Here is a 17,069-nt window from a genome sequence, read left to right on the forward strand (position 1 = left end):
ACCCGGGTTTGATTCTCACCCAGCCCATCTTGCAAGTTGCTTTTTATTCATGAAGTGCCTGCCGGGATTTATCGCTCACGGCCAACGCCGCGGACGCCGACACCAACACCGACGCCGACGACACCGGCTTTTCTCCGACACGAGCCACAGCCACTTTTTTTATGTTTTTACTGGTGGCCCGGATGATCTCGTTTTGTTTTCGCAACATGCCCAATTGTCCTCTTTTGAGTGCCTGGATAACGGCCCTAGCTTTTGGTTCAAGGTCACTCGAAGGTTGCCAAGAACGAGAGCTAAAAGAATTTCATGCTTAAAATTCACCGATGATTACGATACTACCTAATGCGGAACTTGAGCGTAGCTCTGTAGGTATTTTCATTTCGCGATGACTGCCTCGCTAATCGGGAGGTCGCGAGAGGCAGCGTGTGGATGACGCGTGGACACGATTCACAGAAGTCGCCGCAGACAGACCTCCACTCATGCAGCGCTTTGTATCCATATATGGCATCGGTGGACGCGCTCGCCGCATGCTTTATCGATGGCGTCATCAGTGAACAGACAACGGCACGCTACTCTGGCGCCATCTCGTAGAGGTCGTCGCCGCAGATTCCGTCTTGCACGGCACTACGATTTTATTGCGATAGCAATTATATGGATACTCCAGGCGCATTTTTGCCGTCGGCGTCACCGTCGCCGTGAGGTTCCGTATGAGTGAAAGCGTGAGGGTGAGCCGGCGAACGCGGTTCAATCTAGCGTACGCGAGCGAGGAACGCGGCTCGAATGCGTGCCCTCTCCTGCGTAACGCAGGAGGGTGAGGCGAGGGAGGAGGGACGTTCTTCTCCAGCGGCTGGTACAGTGCCCAAACGCCACCTAGAATGTCCTCTAGGTGGCGTTGCGGTGCCTCGCTGTCATCCTCGCCCGCCGCTCCGTACAGAGCGAAGACAACCGCGGCGTCTACCCCGGCGTCGGCCACGCAAATCGCGGACGCCGTAGTATTTTTGGCGGACGCCGTAGGGACGCGTTGTCGGCGCTCGTGTGTCTTGAAAGCGGTCTGCGATGTGGCTACAGTGCGCGCCCGCGCAGGCTTCATCTTCAAAGCTATCTGCGATGTTTGCAGAATGCGCGTAGTGCAGGTAACTTCATATGGGCTGTGCTTTCGACGTTTCGTGCACCTTGAAGCGGCAGATGCAGGGAGGTCAATTGGCTTGCCGCTGCTGCCGCGATTCCTAACTCCAGCGTTTTGACACACAGTTTCCGCTGTCATCGAGCGACATGCGTTCATGTTTACCTGCGTGCGCGTGACACTGTGCTGGTTAATTTAGTTAAAACACGTTGACGGGCTAGTTGGTTTGAATCCATGATAGAATGTGTAAGCGCGACTGAACAAGGACGTAGACAGAAGCAGCCACACAAAAGGCTGTTTCACATGGCGCGATTGGGGCGAAAAAAAATTGTTCTGCCGCGCACGTCGCAGAGCGATTTTTGCTGACAGCTTTCACATGCCTTTTGCGGCAACCGGCGACCGCAGCGTTCTCACACTCCCTAGGCGCAAGTCGCGCCCGGCTCCAGCGGGGGAGTTTCGAAACTCAAGTTGGTAAGGAGTATACATACTGCGCCCCGTGACAGGGGCAACTCCGACAGAGTAGATGCGGAGATGCCCAGGGAAATGGCTGCTGAGAGCAACGACAGGTGCTCTCAGCAGCCATTTCCTTGGGCATCTCCGCATCCACTCTGGCGGAGTTACTAGCCGACCGGTTTACCGCCCGGCCCCTGGTACAGCGGGTCCTGCCTCCGCCAGCTACTGGGCCTCGGTACCTTCCCGCCACCTGTCACCATACGTAATGGGTGCTCGAGCAGATTAATGCTCTTTGCTGCGAGCCCGTCCGGGTGCACGAGCTGAAGGCTGCCCTAGGACAAAGCAAGCGACGAAGCGCTCTAGGAGCGGATGGAATCACGTTCCAGATGCTTCGGAACCTGCAAGATGCAGAGCAAGACCATCTCCTGGAGTACTTCAACACCATTTGGAGCACTGGGGCTCTTCCAGACAGCTGGCTCACCGCGGTGGTGGCGCCAGTCCTTAAGCCACGGAAACCTGCGGCGGCCCCCTCCTCGTACAGGCCGGTGTCTCTCACCTCTGCCGCCTGTAAGGTGATGGAGAGGACTGTCCTGGCACGCATGGAGTGGATCGCCGCGCAGGCGCACTACTTCCCTGAGCAGCAGACCGGCTTCAGGCGCCACCGCTGCACTGCCGACTCCATCGCCGATGTCGTGGCCACACTGGAGGATGCAAAGAACAGTGGTGACGTGGCTCTTCTCGTGCTGCTTGACGTGCAGAGCGCCTTTGACATCCTGCCCCACGAGGTTATCGAGGGCTCCTTAGATGACCTCGGGATCACTGGCAACTTCAGGCGCTTTGTCTCTGCCTTTCTTGCGGGAAGAACGTTCCGAGTACGAGTGGGCCAGGCGCTCAGCACCCCTCGAGTCATCGCCACCGGCGTGCCGCAGGGATCGGTGCTGAGCCCGTTTCTATTTAATGCAGCCCTCGCAGGTCTGCCAGCCGCACTACCGGCACACACACCCGGTACCACACACAGCGCTCCATCTACGCTGACGATGTGGCGCTCTGGGTCCGGGGACCAAGGCGGTGCCTTCCAGCCGTCCGGAGATCACTGCAGGGGACCCTGGACGCAGTGACAACATTCCTCTGGAGCATCGGCTTAATCGTCTCTCCTGCAAAGACGGAGGCCCTGCTGATACACCCGAGGGCTGCTTCCCGCCTGAGCGTCCACCAGTTGAGAATCGGCACCGACCCCCTTCCGTGGAAGCGGACAGTGACGTACCTTGGCCTCACCATAGACCACCGGCTGACGTGGATCCCGGCTACTAAAGCCCTCAGCGCCAAGGTGTGCCGTGTTCATGCAGCCGTGGGCCGACTCCTTCAACGAGGCCGAGGATGCTCCACCAAGTGGGCCTTGCGCCTGAACAAGGCTGCAGCAACATCGTCCTTGTTGTATGCCCTGCCGCTGGTTTCCCTGACGCATGCCAGGAAAGCACAACTAGAGGTTCTGCACAGGACGGCCATCAGAAATGTCCTGAGGCTTCCAAGGCACTCCAAAATCGCCGCAACACTGGCTGAGGCCGGCGAATGGCCACTGTCACTGCTCATGTTGCAACGGGGACTGGGGCATATTGACAGGCAACATCGCGCACCAGACGGCCAGGCTCTCCTAGACCGGCTCCGGAGCCTGCCGGCTTCACGTATGGGCAACCTGTGTCGCCTCTATGAGGAGACAGTTCCCCAACTACCTGTGGCAGTGGCTCTTCCTCCTCCCCATCACGGACCTCCGGATGTGCACCTCTCCCTCAAGGGGATAGCCAAGCGGAGAGCACCAGCTAGCCGCAGCCCTGCAGCAGGCGGCAGCCTGCAAGCTCCAGGAGGAGTTGGAAAGACACCTGCTGGTGTTCACGGATGGTTCAGTCCTCCCCAGCGGATCGGCAGCAGCGGCATGCACAGTTCCAACTCTCGCCTGTCACAGGCAGTGTAGGCTCCCATTTGCAGCAAGCTCTACTGCAGCTGAGCTCGCGGGGCTGCACCTGGCTGCCGACCTCCTTGCTGAGCACCTTCCCCAGCAGCCGGTGGCGGTGGTGTGCGACTCCAAGCCAGCGCTCCAAGCCCTCGTCAACCCTCGGCGGGCAGGACTTACAGTGGTGCTGCTGCTTGCCAAGTTAACGGCTCTAGCCACCGCCGGAATCCCAATATCCTTCCACTGGCTGTCCTCACATGTCGGGGTAGCTGGTAACGAGGAGACGGATACCTACGCCAAAGCTGCCCATCATGATGTAGTCCCGGTTACCAGAGCGGTAGCGGCTTCGGACTACACGAGACATCGGCTACGGTGCCTGCTCACCTCCATTCACCCGGACCCCCGATCTGGCTAGTGGCAGGGCCCCCAAGCCACTTCCAGAGAACGGCCTCTCCAGAAGAGACCGTTCCACACTCCTGCGCTTGCGGACTGGCTGCACCTGGCTGCACCTGCACCTGCAAGGCTGCACCTTGCGGACTGGCCGCACCTGCGTACAGCCGGGAGTCAGCAAGCTGCGCTTGCTCACTCCCGGCTGTACGCCAAGGGCCGCGCCACGTCGCCTGCCTGCAAGAGGTGCGGGGACCCCGAGACTCTGGAGCACCTTCTCTGTGCTTGCCCATCCTTGGCGCAGGAACGCTCCACAGTGATCAACACCTACAGACACCACGGCCTTCCAGCGGCCACAGAGACTGACCTGCTGTTCCCAGTGTGTCCACAGCTCCCTGCGCTGCGAAGCCTGCTGGAGTTTATAAGTTCCACGGGAATAGACACCCTATAAGCACCCGCTACAACGCTGGCAACTTTACTGAGGACTGCCACCTGTCGCGCATAGTGGAGTCTATTAGGCCACATCCTCCCTCTTTCTCTATCATCTTTCACTACCCACTCCCTCTCCCCTGATGACGCTTCGCCGTGCTCCCAGACGGGTTGCAGAATCAAGCGTCCTTCCTTTCCTTAGATCACTATCATCATCATCCCTTTCTTGGTATGCTTTACCGCGCAACACTGCTGTATTATGAAGCTGACTTTCGGGAACCAGCATTATTCAACGCGTTGTGCTTTCCGAGCTTCGAAGCTGACGGCTATGGTGGCTTCGATTAATGCCGTTTCGTACCTGCGGTCATGGCAAGAAGTCCGGAAAATGCGACAGCGAGGGGTTTTTGCGCCCGAAATTTCAGACGTTCTTTACAGTGACTTCATGGCGTACCGTGGTGCTGCCGCGAATTAAGGCGTCCGAATTATCGGGCGTCCGGAAAATCGGCCGCTGACTGTAGTTGCATAACCCTAATCAAAACATTGCATTACCGTGAAAACGAGAAAATACCGCACTTTTGCGCAGTTGGCGCAAATGGCGCTTGAGTGGGTGCAGCTGGAAGCAAGCAAGTCGAATTGTAGCAAAATTGGACCACCACTGTACGGTGGCTTTCTTGATCATTTCAGAGAGTAAGGTTGTCGAACAAATGTTCATAAAACTAGTATTATCGGGAAAGGCCATAACCAGCTCATCAGAGAGATCATGGAAGCAGAAATGATAAACTTGATAAATTTAAGTTTATAAGCCATGGATCTAGCTATTCGAAAAAAAATAAAGCTAATCTCCAAATGTGCTAATGCGCTGGGCATGCACTGATGACCCTGTGTACGGTGCAAGCGTTTAGTGACGAATTCGCAAAGCTTTTCATCCTTAAGTGTGTTTTGCCATTAGCTGGCCGCATTTGCAGATGGTCAACCTACTGTATACAGTAGGTCATGGTCCCACATCAGAATTGGCTAAAATCTTCAATTCTGGCTAAAAGCTTTTTGCGAATACGGGCCATGATCAATAAATAAGCAGTCCAAAGTTGGTGCTTCGTGTGTGTCGGTGTGTCCCCTGTCTCTTCTCTTTCTTACAGTTTTTTCGTGTGCTACCTACAGCAAATATTGTGCAGTACCAAGAATCCCAAACTGCTACGTTTGTCACTCTGTAAAAAATGAACATGTATGAAGGAAACGACAAGGACAAACAGTAGATGCACACCTTCTGACATTTATTTCAGTGCATGTTTGTATATCAAAAATATACAACCAAACAGAACACGCAGGTTCACCGCAAAACTCAAAGCAGCACGACGCGCTTTGCTGTACTTTTTTTTTTAACCTTCCTTCACAAAGATGAGGTACAGAGAAAGTGGTGGCAATGGGGGCGAAAAGGATCAGAAAACGCCAGAGTATATCGCATGTGTACAGTGGTTTATATATACGTGTCAGTGTACACGGTACATAGGACAACAAACTTAACTTGCATGTTGCATGCATATGCAGAGCCCACACCTGCATGCACACACGCAGAGAATAACATTGGCAGTGTGTTTTCTTCTTAAAATTTCAGACAAAATAATGTGAGGATCACCGCCAAATAGCCGGCCTTCGTGTCGTGCCAACGATACTCAAGTGCTGTCTGACCGATGACTTCCAATGTGTAGACATGCAATACTAATGACCAAAGTAATGCAGGTTGCCTGTGCATGCTGCTGTATGAAAGTAACCTGCAGTCTCGTTCTGACAACTTTATTAGGAGATTTTGCACTTATTGTCTTCGCACAAATTTCACAGGATTGCCTTCTTTTTTCTTTTCAGGCAAACCAGCCAAGCAACGAAGCCAAGTGTTTTACTGAACAATGCGGACTAAAAATTTCAAGCTTGCTGTGAAATTCACTGCATAGAGAGCAGCACTAAGCCCAGCAGTTTCATTTAGAGGTACTTAGAAAAAACACACAAATTACTGTATACTTTAAATAATCAAAACATTGACAACAAAATTTCTATTAATAAATTAGTTAAAGCTAGGTGAGACAGCATGCCCTGTATCACCTGCCATAGCAATATGGCAGAACACCATATAAGAAAACTTGTTGTCTATCCAGCGTGGTGAGACAAAAAGAAATACAGGTTGCTAGGGTTCTGCATGAGAAATTTACCCAAGTGCAGGACGGCAGTGTATCTGGGCTTCCATAGAGCAGTTTGCAGCACCGTTGACACGACAAGGAATGCCTCTGCCCAAAGGGAGGCATAACAAGCACCCGTATAATTCCAGGTGCAAAACAACTCCTTCAGATACATCTGCGAGTTGTGGAAAGAGTTTAACAATATTGATAGTTGACGGAAGTTCTGCAAAAATAATTCTACGCCTTGCTAATAGATCACCAGAAAGAAAAGACATAAACAAATCTTCCTAGATGAGAAGCCACTGGTTGTGTAACGTCCGCACAAGATGCAATAACGACTACACTGTATCTCCAATTTTTGTCATTTCTTTTTCTATACCGTACATTTCACAAACATTCTAGCAGCAGCAATTGAAGGCCATTGGCAAGGACAAACTTTCTCTGCAGATTACGGTGGCCACCAAAAGGCTCAGTCAAAAAGCAAATACAAAGATTTCACAAGCATAAACTGGTCATACTGGCAACGTTAAACGCACTGAGCCTATGTTACTGCCACTACCAACGCCATGACATATTTGCACCACAAAAGTGAGCAGGCAGTCACTAAATGCAACTGTGTTCCGAACAGCACAACATACCTCAATAAATGTAACCGAGTTTGAACAACTGCGAAGACAGAAGCAGAGCCATGTAAAAAAGGAGAAAAGGAAGGCAGAGATACATAAGAGCAACAGAAGAGGTCCAAGTAAGCCAGACTGCACAGACAATGTCACCACCTTGTGCCCTACATGCACACATGTGCGCTTGAAGGATTCACCCAAAAGGCATCAAACAAGCCCAGTAAGCCCAACGACACTGAACAAAATGTCCAGTGCAAGCGCACGATTATCTTCACGCCTATCGAGCACAAAGACAGCACCTCAAGTGCTCAAGCCTGTGAAACATTACACACTGCCCAACCAAGCATGATGCATAAAGTGTGGTAGGACTGTGCCACTAGCTGGCTTGCAGCACAGTGAACCATGCATCAGATGTTCAAGCACAAAGTAAGGTTGACAATCCTTTGCCAGGAAACATCGCAAGGAGCCTGTTCTGACGGCGAATGTGCGCAATCTTTTCCATGCAGCTCTCTCAAGTGATCACGCCGGAGATGCACAACTCTGACGTTCAGCCTGTGCCTCAGTATTCCTCAGTGAAATGCATGCGAGCAGGGTACCTGCAGCATGCAACACCTCGGTAACACTTAACAGACTTGCACTTATGCAGATTGGCACTCTTTCCTCTAGACACCTCTGCGAATGTGTGAAAACATCTGAAAGTACTTATCAAAGGAAGTCTGAACTGGAAACGTCGCCAAAGAAGGTGCAGATGCTGACAGCAAAGCGTTAACGAAGCAGTTAGCAAGATGTTAACAGCAAAGCAGTGCAATTTTGACAGTAAAAATTCAGTGAGCTGGTTTGAGCATTTTAATGCGAATTAGCCAGACCAAGATAGCACAGCACTCGGCCAGTAAATTTTTGCAGGAAATTAATTCCTGAAGTGCAGATTGTTTTTGGGAGGTGACATTAGACATAAAACAAATGTCTTCTTGTTGACATGGACACCATATTTTCCGGTATATAAGTCGCACCTTTGTATAAGTCACACCCCACTCAAAATGGCAGCTTTTCTGAAAAAAAAACATATATGTCGGACCAGTGTATAAGGCGTACCTGTTCATTCGGTAAGCGATATTAAAAAAAAAAGATATATAGTGACATTTCAGCTTGTGCACGCGGGCCACGTGCAAGCGTACATATCGGTGCCATTCCTACAGAATTGCGACAGCAATGATATGGACAATCTGGCCGCATTTCTGTTGTCGTGGTCCTGGCGATGTTCCCTATAAAGTCCAAGGGCGATAAAATCATCCCCGCACCGTATGCTGTACGTATGTGCGAGTGAAAGCGTGCGACGGTGAGCCGAATCGCCCACAAGGGACGAAAGTGGGAAGGGAGCGTGGGAGGGAAGGGGATGGCTTGTACTCTGGTAGCAAATGCCTAGCTTGCGCAGCCGCACGTGCCGTATCTTGAAAGCGATCTGCAGATGCGACTTCGGAATCAGTCAACTCACGGTCGGCCTGCCGCCGCTTGCGTTACTGCTCCGTCCTTCTCACACTGCGCTCGGCTACACAATCAAGAAAAGATGCCGGCAGCTCCACAGTGCACACGCAACCCATCGCAACTGCCAGAGGAGGTCAACCCAGTACGCTTCGCGTGGACATAGCATCCAATCGAATTTTAAAGCGAAGCTTTCTTTGCCTCTTCCTTCGACTTTCCCACTGCTACTGCTGCTGCTGCTGTGGGCTGCTGTGGCTGCTGCTGTCGCACACACTACGTTGCGGGGTCATTCAGGGCATGTATATAGATGTCAGGTGCGAGTAAGAGAGGCAAGGCGACTGGAGAAACTCGTTTTCATCCCCCTGCGTCGAATGTTCACAATGCCCTCTGGAGTTCGCAGGCCATTGCCACAATAGCAGCTTGACAGCTGTAATTCTCCATGACTACCCTCAGAAGCACTGCAGAAACTGCAGCACTTCCGTTTCTACTAAGGTGCGAGTCCGCAGGGGACACAGATAGAACTGCAGAGAGGAGAAGAGGCAGTTCCCATATAAGAAATGGGGGGAGGTCACGTGAGAAGGCAAGGAAACCCCACTATTATACAACAGCGGTTGCGGGGAAACAGGATAAGCTTAAGTTCAAGGTACGGTAAAGTACGTTATTATTTCTGAAAAATAAACGCCATGCAAATATGTAAAGCGGGTAACTTACGCAGGGTGTGCAGAAGCAGAGCCGCATTAAAGCACACCGCAGGGTGCAGAAGACACTACGAAAGTGGTTAACCATCAAATCAACACTTATGTGCCCGCCACATTAGCTTTGCGCCACTACAGCTTGCCTCATAATTCGAGTGTGGTTTTGGCACATCCAACCCCATTATCCAATTCACGTTTAATACTTCTGCCACAATGCAATATGCCATGTGAGGCAATGACAACGCTCAGCCCTCACAGAGATTATAAATTATGGCATACAACAACGCCTCAAGCTAACACCTCTCCCCGTGTGTTTTTTGTACTACGCAGACAAACAGCAGTAGTGCACGCAAGGAACCATTTACCATCAACTCACCAGTCTCGTGTTAGCCTAAACATTGAAGAAATTAAGCTTTAGCCGTCAACATTACCGCTAATTATCGTCAATCAAAGCATCCAGCATGGAAAGCTTCACTTACATCAATTCCCACAGTGCGTGGGATCTGCATAATTTTTACAGCAGTTCTTTTCGGAAAAAAAATGTATGCAAGTCACACTGTTCTATAAGAAGCATCAACGAAAAATTCAGGAAAAAAAACTACTTATACACCGGAAAATATGGTATGTACGTATGCCAATGTGTTACTCAGACTTCCTTAATCATTAAAAACAAAGAAATTAAGAAAAACAAGTAGTTTTGAAGAGGGTCAGTTCTACAAAGGTGGAGTGCTGTTAATCCACATGAAGTGCAAGAGCTTAGTGATGATGGCTAGAGAGAGAATGTGTCCTATGAACCACATAAACATTGTCTTAAGCGCAGCGTGGAATTACATGAAGAAACAACAAATTTAACTATCCAAAGTACATAGGCACTTTAGCATGGCTCATGTAATTTGTCCCACATTTCCTCCTATTATGTATCATTTGGCAATTCTGAGTACCAACATGCAGCTTACAGATAATGTGTGACAGTGCTCTAACGATTTTGCACAAATAAGAAAGGAATGAAGGCTTGGGTCACAGCAGCAATTAGCGAGCAAGCAGACTTTAATCCAGCTCCAGCATTGTAAACTTCTCTAACACAGGCATCTATATCTGGCAAGTGGATGACAGTGCCACGAGTTCTTACAAGGTGTTGCAAAGACCCGCAACATGCTCACACTAATGCTGTCATAAATCGGTACATATGCGCCTACTCCTCTTGAGCCAAAAAAGCACCAAGAAATTGATGAGAAGCAGCCATTATATTACGCTCAAAACAACAAGCATCGGACCACTCTACGTACAGGGGCTTCTCAATGAAACCAGCCTAGACTTATCGGCAAATCACAACACCATTTAAAAGCACACTTTATGAACACATTTTTTTCACAAGGCAGCAACTTCGTTCTCAGATGAATTATGTGACACAAAACTATAGCAGAAATGGTGTACACACGTAACCCACTGCAGCGCAATGAACAGAAGAAGCAATGCAACAAGGTGACGGAAAACGATGAAACAGTGGAATTGCTAAAATGACAAAAAGAAATGGCAAAGATGACTGAAAAAGAGAAAAGACAGCTTTGGAAAATGAGCACTACAGGGAGCTGAATCATTGCCACTTTAAAGATACAAGGCCAATGTGAAGGACAGAATGCACAGACTTCCAAACCATGCTTCACAGTTCCAAATGCTTCAGGGCCTCTCCCAATGACACTGAAAGAGATTGGTACAGCTGGCATGGCACTGCGACCACACAGTCTGACGCATGTGCACTTCAATAAATACATTGAACGACAAACTGGAATATGCATTGCCATTTGAAAAAAAAAAAATATTACCACAGCAGTTCTCAGGAGGGTTTCTGACCGGCCAGCAGTAAAACGCCCATACACCCGACACCAGCACACCAGACAAAATAAACAAAAAAAAAGAAAGAACTGCCGAAAGTGGCTTTGTGCGACACAAACAAGTTTTGAGGTAGTAGCGAGATAACATGCCCTTATGGCAAGGTGTGCGTCTCGAGAAATAATGCACCACGTGCCGAGAAGACACACCAAGAAAGTAGCTAACACGAAAGACAGGAGATGCTAGAGCTCTGCAAGACCAGGCCACTGCCGTCATGGGGTGGGCGGAGAGAGGTCATGCTGGCTGTGAGCAAGTTCAGCTGCTAATTTTTGGGCAGAAAAGCAGGAGGCAAACGACAAGGTTTGCTTGAAACATATGCAGAGAAACATTCCAGTGCTTTCTTTCCTTGCTCAAACGTACACCTAGCACTGTTTGACACCTCGGCGTCCCAAGTAATGGCCTCGACAGCTAGTACACGCACCACAGCATAGTGTCCCAGAAGAGTTGCCAGCAATACAGCAGCGGTACGCTAGTCTGCAACACGAAGAGGCAGCCCTGTGTGTACGCGCTGTCCACCAGGTGACGCTGTTATGAGATGGCTCACTTCAGAACACAGGTCGCCAAGTGCACAAGGCGTCAATGCAGTGATTCTCACCGTACAGACAAGATGGCCTCTGCAGTGGGGTGTAAACATGGCAACGGTTCCTGCTTTAATTTCGCATCCTCGTAAACCCACACAATTTCACTGATATACAGCACAACTTTAGACAACAGTAAACTGTGTAAAGTAACCCTGAAGTTCGAGTAGCCGTGGCCTACACTGTAAGAAAGGTTATCACTCTTTGGAGCTCATCTTGCCCCCAATAAACAATTGTAATCTATCTTGCATGCCTTTCCTTTCTTTAACACTGCATACCTGGAACTTCCAGGTCCTAAACAGCATGCACGTTATCAGCCTGACATAGCATTCATGACAGGAAAGTAGTGAATGTGGAATTTTCAGGAAAGGAAATGCAAGCAAGACAGATGACGATTCTTGTTTGGGGACAAGATAACGCCCCAAAGGGTGTAAACATTTTTTACCCATCCTGCAGGGCATGCTAGAAGCAAGCTGTACTGAAGCAAGAGCCCTCCGGTATGTAACATGTACGCACACGCAACTGAACCACTCCTGCAGGCTAGACACTAACAGGAACACACAAACTATGTTGATACTCTCACAACTAGCTGGTTCGCCGTGCCTCGCCTCACCTGGGAAACGCGAGCTGATCAGTCAAGCCGCGATACGGGTAGGTCGCCAGCATGAAAAAAGTGTACGCTGGTCTAAACAGCAAGAGCTCAGAAACAAGAAAGCAGTGCTGAATGATCACAATAAACCTTGTCTGAGTAAAACTGAACCACCTTACCGGAGTCTCACTCTTGGATGCCTTTCAATTTCAACGGGAAGCACACCGTTCACTTTCACATAACATTTTATGGTAACAAGCTTCACTAGTGAAGTTAGACAATGAAAACTTGCTATCCGTCTCTAATCAAACAGTAACAAGCTCAAATTCACCACACTAATCTCAAAGAGTGCATTGCTTAGTATCTTAGTATGCTTAGTATCTTTGCCAGGATGCCTGGCGTCGCCTAACAATTCGGTGAACAGCACAACGAACCTGCTGCCAATGTTCCATTTATTCTGCACATACTACTTTACTTTGCTGATAAGTGAACAGAAGCTTATATGCTTGTTCAAATGCACTGTCACAGCTTATGAGCACCCAATGTCAAAGTCAACCACTGTTGCTTCAGGATAAAAACATTGCCGAAACGTCGCAGACGAGAACACATCTTAATTTTTAAACAACAAGGAAGGCTTATATAAAGATTTCTTGTGGTACATAATGAACTTATACCTCCAATCAATGCATAAAACTAGCAACTCACACAAAGCTTTGAACAGTTTGATTGGAAAGTGACTAAAACAGGTCGGCAGTAACAAGAAAACCTTCCGGTGCATGAGACCATCCTTAAGCACCAAAAGCATTCAATATACACTAGCTAACCATTTTGTTTTAAAATCCTCTGTACATGACAGCTGGATCCCATCACAATAATCTGGTAAGCATGGCGCACTCTTCTGAGAAAAGCAACCGTACGTATGATGTTTCACAGTACCAGCCCGTCTGGCATGGCAATCACCTGTCCCATACCCACCACCATGCCATTGCAGGCAGGACACAAGTGCCTACAAAACTGGGCACTGCATTTTCAATCCATACCACTCAGACTTCACACACGAACTTCAGTGCAGCCACAACACTCTGGTAACCGACACTGAAGCCACCACTTCTGGTTGCACATGCAATACCTTGGCAACAAAGAAAAATTACTGCACTCCGAGTGCAAACATGCGAGTTACACAAAACCAGCCAAGAATTGTACACATACGCACATATATACAGACAACTAGAGCCCACCATCCTTAAGCACACTGCAATTACAACCTTACTATATAGTGCCTCAACCGAGGCTCTACCAGTATCCAGCCAGCTGATTCACATGCAATAAGGTCGTGTGTATGTGGACGTCCAAACAACAATTGAGCTGTGCTTCATGATTCCACATGTATACTGGTGCCAGGAAAGATTACAATAAAGAAAAAATGCTGGCAGTCAGCTTGGAGACTTGACCAATGAGTGACGAACATATTTGACACGCAGCACACCTCTTCTCATATGCCAAAAAGTCTGTCACAAACTGTTGCTTATCTTTTCCGACCTAGTGCCATGACACTGGCTCGCGGCTTTCACACAGCACACTACACACCAGATTTTCAAAGCATCTTTAGAGGCACCTAAACAGCTTTACTGTACAACACAGAGCAAGAGCTGATGTGGTGCGGTCTAATCACTGACTTGGATTTCTCGGAGAAGAATTCCCAGAGCCCTCATGTCCCATCTCGGCAAAGACTGTCCTTGAAGGACATCAGAGGCATGTTGGCTGAGACGTTCCTAAAGAGCTGCAGTACACTGTACACTATCAACACGTAACTATGCTTCAGGCCAGTGACAATAAAACAATTCTCAACAACTTCCTGCACCACTTCGTAATGAAATGCTAACCATTAACCTGCAAAGCAGCAACCGTCACAAAGCATGCTGCTCTGCTACGTACCACATTCCTTTTGGATTCATGTCGAAAGCTCCTCAAACATCTCAACAAGACATCTTAAGTGACTCCATCTATCACGCATGTTATACATGGTACAGACAGAAATACAGATGCTCTTAAAATGTTTCAAACCAGGGACCCCTATACATGTGTGGCATCTACAGTGAGCACGCCACCAAATTAAGAAACGCCATCTTCACCATGCACGTGGGATTCTCTGTCCAGTGCTCACAATACAGAGTCAGGCAAACGCCCTGTTCTATGGCACATGCCTGTACTACCATGCACACAAAACGGCAAGCGAGGCAATGAACATACCAGCTAAACCCAAACGGTACTGGAGCCCTTTATCCCTAGCGGAATATCACAGGCATGACAAAAGAAAACTGTATTTACCTATAGCTTTATATGTACATGCTTCCAAGCATCTAAACACCTTCAAAAAGAAAATGGTACTAATCACAAGCCGTACTAAAATCAAGGACCAGTCAAAAATAGTATCCTACATGTGCACTTTAAACACATAATAAAAATATACCAGCAACAGCACAGAGAGCTTAACCATCTGGCAAGCCCAAGGCATTCCACATGCCATGCCAATGTACAGACTAAAAATATAGAAGAATGGACCAGAGCATGGCAATTTTTTTAATGTTTACTTTTCTTTCTTGTTTTTTTCATTTCTAAATTTTCATACCCATTAAGATAAAATGTGTGCCTATTAATGATCCAAAATTCATACACACAAAAAAAAAGTCTTTTTAAGAATCGTACTTGTAAAGAAAAAAGAGACAATCGGTCGAGCACCGCTGGGCTGGACAGCTTGCCCTTTTGCTATTTCTCAAGCTTCAAGTAATAAGAGCCATTACTGCCACTGAGAAGACCACCAACACTAGACTGTCATAACTTCGCTTGGGAACATTGTCTTGCAACTGGCGATTAACAATGGGCCCTTCGCATCGTTTCACGGGTAATTAATTAAATCTGAGCAAAACTAACGTGCAGGAAATGGGAGCAACACGCACAGCACACTTTCTAGCATTGCCACGCGCAGCAACAAAATGCTCTCCTCAGTGTGCTACATTCAGCCAGCGAGCCAGAACAGCCTGGCAAGCAACTAACAGAGAACCCCAACTATGAGCCCATAAACAATGCACCCAAGTTCAAACCTAAAGACCGGTTCCGAACAAAACAGCACCAGAGTCAAGAAGCTTAGGTTGTGAATGTGAGCGTTGACGGCGTGCCCTTTAGTGATGCAACACAATCACTAGTTTAGCCGTTATCAATGTTTCGATAGCGCCGTCAATAGTGCACTATCTATACTGCTATTACAATGAGTGCACTGTCAACAGTACTATTAACAGTGCACTATCAATAATGTAAATTTGTGCAACATACCGCACATAAACACTGCAACGTAAAATTGGTGACGTTTTCCTGTTCCCAATTGTCATTCTCAATGGTCAGTTATCGCAAAATTTCTGGCAATATCACTAGCCAAGATTTACAAAATTATCAATCACACTGTTAACGGCAAACTATCACAATACTATTAATAGATTTTGTTACACTACCGAGTTTTATAGTGAAATATTGCAATACATTGATGGTGCTATCAGTGACAATACTACCAACGATCTCTTTTACACTACGCTCTCAATGGTTTCAAACACCTATCGATGCCATCGATAGTCAATGTACTGATAGTTTTGCATCACTAGTGCCCTTACATGGAGGTTCACAACCTTTCTAGGTGGCGCAGAAGGTACGAGCACAAAGCCCAGTTGCACCAAGAAACGGCAAGGCAAATTGCTTGGGTGCGGAGCAGAGTGCGTCTTGTGGATTCATGTATCGCAGCTTTTATCGACAATCGTGACGATGCCTCCGCCTCAGGAAGGAAAAATTTGCAAACAGCTACACTGCCTCTCGCGATTCTCAAGTACCAGCACATCCTACACTTGGCCTCTCTCATTACTTCAAACTGACGGATGTTGATTTTAAAGAAGAAAATTAAAAACAAGAATATATGCAAAAATGGAGCTCAGTGCAGGCTTCAGAATCTAAATTGCAAGGGAAAAAAAATACCCCAAGGATCGCACATTGTTGTCAGAGCTATGTTAATGTGCAGGATATTCAATGAACACAAAGTTTCTGAGATCTGCTGACAAAAATAAAAGCACCCTGACATACTCATGAACAAGCATCAAACACTCTTCATAACTGATTTCCAAATGGCATTATCATGTCTACATCACAATCAACAACGGCATCAGGCAATCATTGAACTTCTAGTGCCAACTTGAAAGTACAGGCCAACGTGGCGCTTAATACATATTAATCAGGTACAGCTTTTTTCCCTTGAACCAAAATAAAACACTGCAGCTTTTCACCTTCCTTGCTACTGCAAAACACTACACTAAGAATTTTATGTCTACAATATAAAACAACTTGCACATGAACATTTTCAGAGCTCCCTAGATGAATGTCCTATATTTTTTTTTTATCGTGCTGCTGCTAGAATCTCTCATCTGCAGCCACCATTAGCACCTTATTGGCGCAACTGCTCATAAGGATCAGCACATCTTTGTTGGTTATGAATTTCCTATAACTCCATTGTATCTCATCTTCTGTCTGTAACTTTAATGTCAACTTTTTTTTTTTCTCATCATTCTTTTTTGTTCAACTATGACATATGTTCTGATGGAATGCAAGAGCTCTTCATCCTACTAAGCTCAACCGCTGCAACATTGTGCAATTGGACAAAAATAAATGTAAGAAGTA

General features: G+C 47.8%; 1 protein-coding gene across 1 annotated transcript in view; it reads left to right on the forward strand.

The window, feature by feature from the left end:
- LOC135908617 (uncharacterized transporter YutK-like) overlaps positions 1-14,937 on the forward strand; it is a 141,472-nt gene extending 126,535 nt beyond the window's left edge. Inside the window, exon 10 of the mRNA XM_065440453.2 lies at positions 6,198-14,937. Coding sequence (XP_065296525.1) covers positions 6,198-6,269 — 72 coding nt within the window. The 3' untranslated portion in view covers positions 6,270-14,937. The remainder of the gene's footprint in view (positions 1-6,197) is intronic.
- Positions 14,938-17,069: the final 2,132 nt, after the last annotated feature.

The sequence above is a fragment of the Dermacentor albipictus genome, chromosome 1 (assembly GCF_038994185.2).
Source record: "Dermacentor albipictus isolate Rhodes 1998 colony chromosome 1, USDA_Dalb.pri_finalv2, whole genome shotgun sequence".
In the NCBI taxonomy this organism is placed as follows: domain Eukaryota; kingdom Metazoa; phylum Arthropoda; class Arachnida; order Ixodida; family Ixodidae; genus Dermacentor; species Dermacentor albipictus.